The sequence below is a fragment of the Electrophorus electricus genome, chromosome 11 (genome assembly GCF_013358815.1).
Source record: "Electrophorus electricus isolate fEleEle1 chromosome 11, fEleEle1.pri, whole genome shotgun sequence".
In the NCBI taxonomy this organism is placed as follows: domain Eukaryota; kingdom Metazoa; phylum Chordata; class Actinopteri; order Gymnotiformes; family Gymnotidae; genus Electrophorus; species Electrophorus electricus.
Genome location: NC_049545.1, coordinates 655,001 through 657,500, shown reverse-complemented (window position 1 = coordinate 657,500; position 2,500 = coordinate 655,001). Strand labels below are relative to the sequence as shown.

Below are 2,500 nucleotides of genomic sequence, written 5' to 3'. Positions count from 1 at the left end.
ACAATTTTAAATTTAATATCTGAAATGTCTACAAATTACACATGAATAACCTCACCAAGCCTAATCATCAAGTTCTTCATGAAGCTGATTTCAGCTCAGTATTATCCGACTCTAGAGTGTAAATGAGGATGACATGCAGTTTTAGGCGGTTTGTTAAATGATCACTTCAAAGCTGTGTGTGAGACTGAAGTGAAAACACCATGGTGTAACGACTGGCCACCTCCTCGCGTCCCTGTTTTATGATCCTGTCGAGACTTTGTTTTCCTTCACTTCCTGTTCCGTTCCGTGGTTTCGTTTTCTCCGCCCCTCGTCTGTTCCTCGGCTCCAGTCCGTGTATTGGTTGTGCTGTTATGTTCACCTGCATCTGATTAATCCTTGATTGTTCTGGTTATTTTAGCCCTGGGTTTTGTCTCCTAGTTTGTTGGTTATTTTGGTAAGTCTTGTTTATATGATGCTCTCAGTACTGTCGGCATCATTGATTTTCATTGCTTGGACGGCAAGAGACCGTTTTCTGTCCTGGCTCCAAGATGGTGGAATGAACTCCCACTTGCTGTCTGGACAGCAGAGTCCCTTGCAGTCTTCAAACGCAGACTGAAGACCCATTTATTTGCGGATTATTTCAAGCACACTGACACTGCTCCCATATTGACTGAATAATTTATTACTTATTGTAGGGTTTTGTTTATGTTGTTTAACAAACTCTAGCACTTAATGTTTATAGCACTTATCATTGTTTAAGATAGACCTTATGTATTTGTACTTCTAGGTATCAGCATTCATGCTTGTATTCTACAGTATTCTAGTTCATTGGTATGTTTTTCTAACCTACTGTACTAGGATGTATTCTATGGATAAATGACAAAGCAAAACGGGTAAATTAAGTCGATCTGGATAAGAGCGTCTGCTAAATGCCGTAAATGTAAATTCTTTTCCGTTTACGCTGCTCGTGTGTTATTTTACCCTCAGTGTTGCCCTCCATGTTTGTTTCCCTCGTTTAATAAACCGCCTCCTGCATGTGCGTTCTGCCTCTTGCCTCGTTCCTGCTGGAAACATGACACACAGTACGTCTTGGAAGAACCTGGGGCGGGACTGTCCTGAGGCTGTCCTGCTGCAGTGCTGGCCGGAGCGCTGTCTTGTGCGGGACTGTCCCGCTACAGTCCTGAATAGCCCCAGTGGTGTGGGGATCAGGCTTTGCTCTGCTCTCACACTCCTGCTTCTCATCAGCTGATACTCAAACTCGTGAGGAAGAGAACTGGATGTGTTGGTGTGGTGGGAACCAGAGCCCAGATCTGTGCAGTACTACAGCCAAAGAATAACAGCTGCACAAAGATGCTTTTGTTATTCTGTAAACTTTATATATATTCATAATGTATTCACTTCATATACACTTGCGTAAATACATATGAATATAAATAACAAACTAAAACCATCGCTTACCTTCATTCAACAGTGGCTCGCTGTCCTTGTCGTTTGTGGTCCCGTGAGATGACTCACACACCAGAGTGCACTGTGGGTAAAAAAAAACAAAACAGCAAATGCAGGCCAATGAGTTACCTTCTGTGCAGCCACAACTCAAATAAAAAACTGATCTGAACTCAGAGTTTTAGATAAAACATGCATGAAATCACACTCAAAACTAATCTGACAGCAGCTGAAGTCAGAACGGAGTCACAGATGTGCACGTGCACTCAACAAGTTTCTGCCATTTTGTCGGTGCTGTGTAAATGCGTGTGTGTCTGTTGCGGCGCCACTGTGAGTGCTCCTACGCTCAGAAATAACCGGCTACTGCTCAAAAGTCTAGAAAGCAAGCGGCATGTTTTGGAGTGGGACTTGTGGGGGCTCCCATCCCTCTGACACTGAGGGCGCTGCGACTCACGGGGTCGGGGTAGGAATGAACTCCTCCACACCCACTCTTGGAGACAACACCTGCTCTCTCCCTGTCTTTCTGTCTCTGGGGGCGTCTTCCAGCTCTGCAGTCTCTGGCGGTGCAGAAACAGCGAGGCTCTCTCGTCCTGCGCAGGATGAGCTGTCCGTCTCTGCTCAGGCGCCGGCTGCTTGAGCTCTGTCACTTTGGGTAAGAGCTTCCATGTTTGTGCTTCATTTCACACTCCACATCACATCACGCGCTGACCTCAGATCTGCACCCAACAGTGTCCAGACACTTCTGCCCATTGTGTTGGTCCAAAGGGGAAATCCAAACACAACAAGACCAAAAACCCCAGTGATGTTTAATCAGTGGCAGAGTGTGTGATGGAGCAGAACTGACACTGGTGTCAGGCTTCTAGTGTCAAGGATCCATGACCCAAATTCGGCCCAAACAGCAGACTCACACCATTCCAGGTCAGAACTGTATAGGTTTTGGACACAGTAAAACATAAACTATATGTTTAAAAACACTAAAAACACTGTTATGCATAAATATGGCTGAGGGACATTTCCTGAATACTGAGGTATACGGGTTTGTAATTCCAACAGAATTAGGATGATCTGTCTGTCTGTG

At 45.0% G+C, this 2,500-nt stretch overlaps 1 protein-coding gene across 8 annotated transcripts in view; it reads right to left on the bottom strand.

The window, feature by feature from the left end:
- The window catches only part of inpp4b (inositol polyphosphate-4-phosphatase type II B), a 119,857-nt gene that overhangs the window by 40,940 nt on the left and 76,417 nt on the right, over window positions 1-2,500 (bottom strand). For all 8 annotated transcript variants that reach the window (XM_035531634.1, XM_035531633.1, XM_035531635.1 and 5 more), the window contains one exon: window positions 1,438-1,507. In XM_035531634.1, coding sequence (XP_035387527.1) covers window positions 1,438-1,507 — 70 coding nt within the window. The remainder of the gene's footprint in view (window positions 1-1,437; window positions 1,508-2,500) is intronic.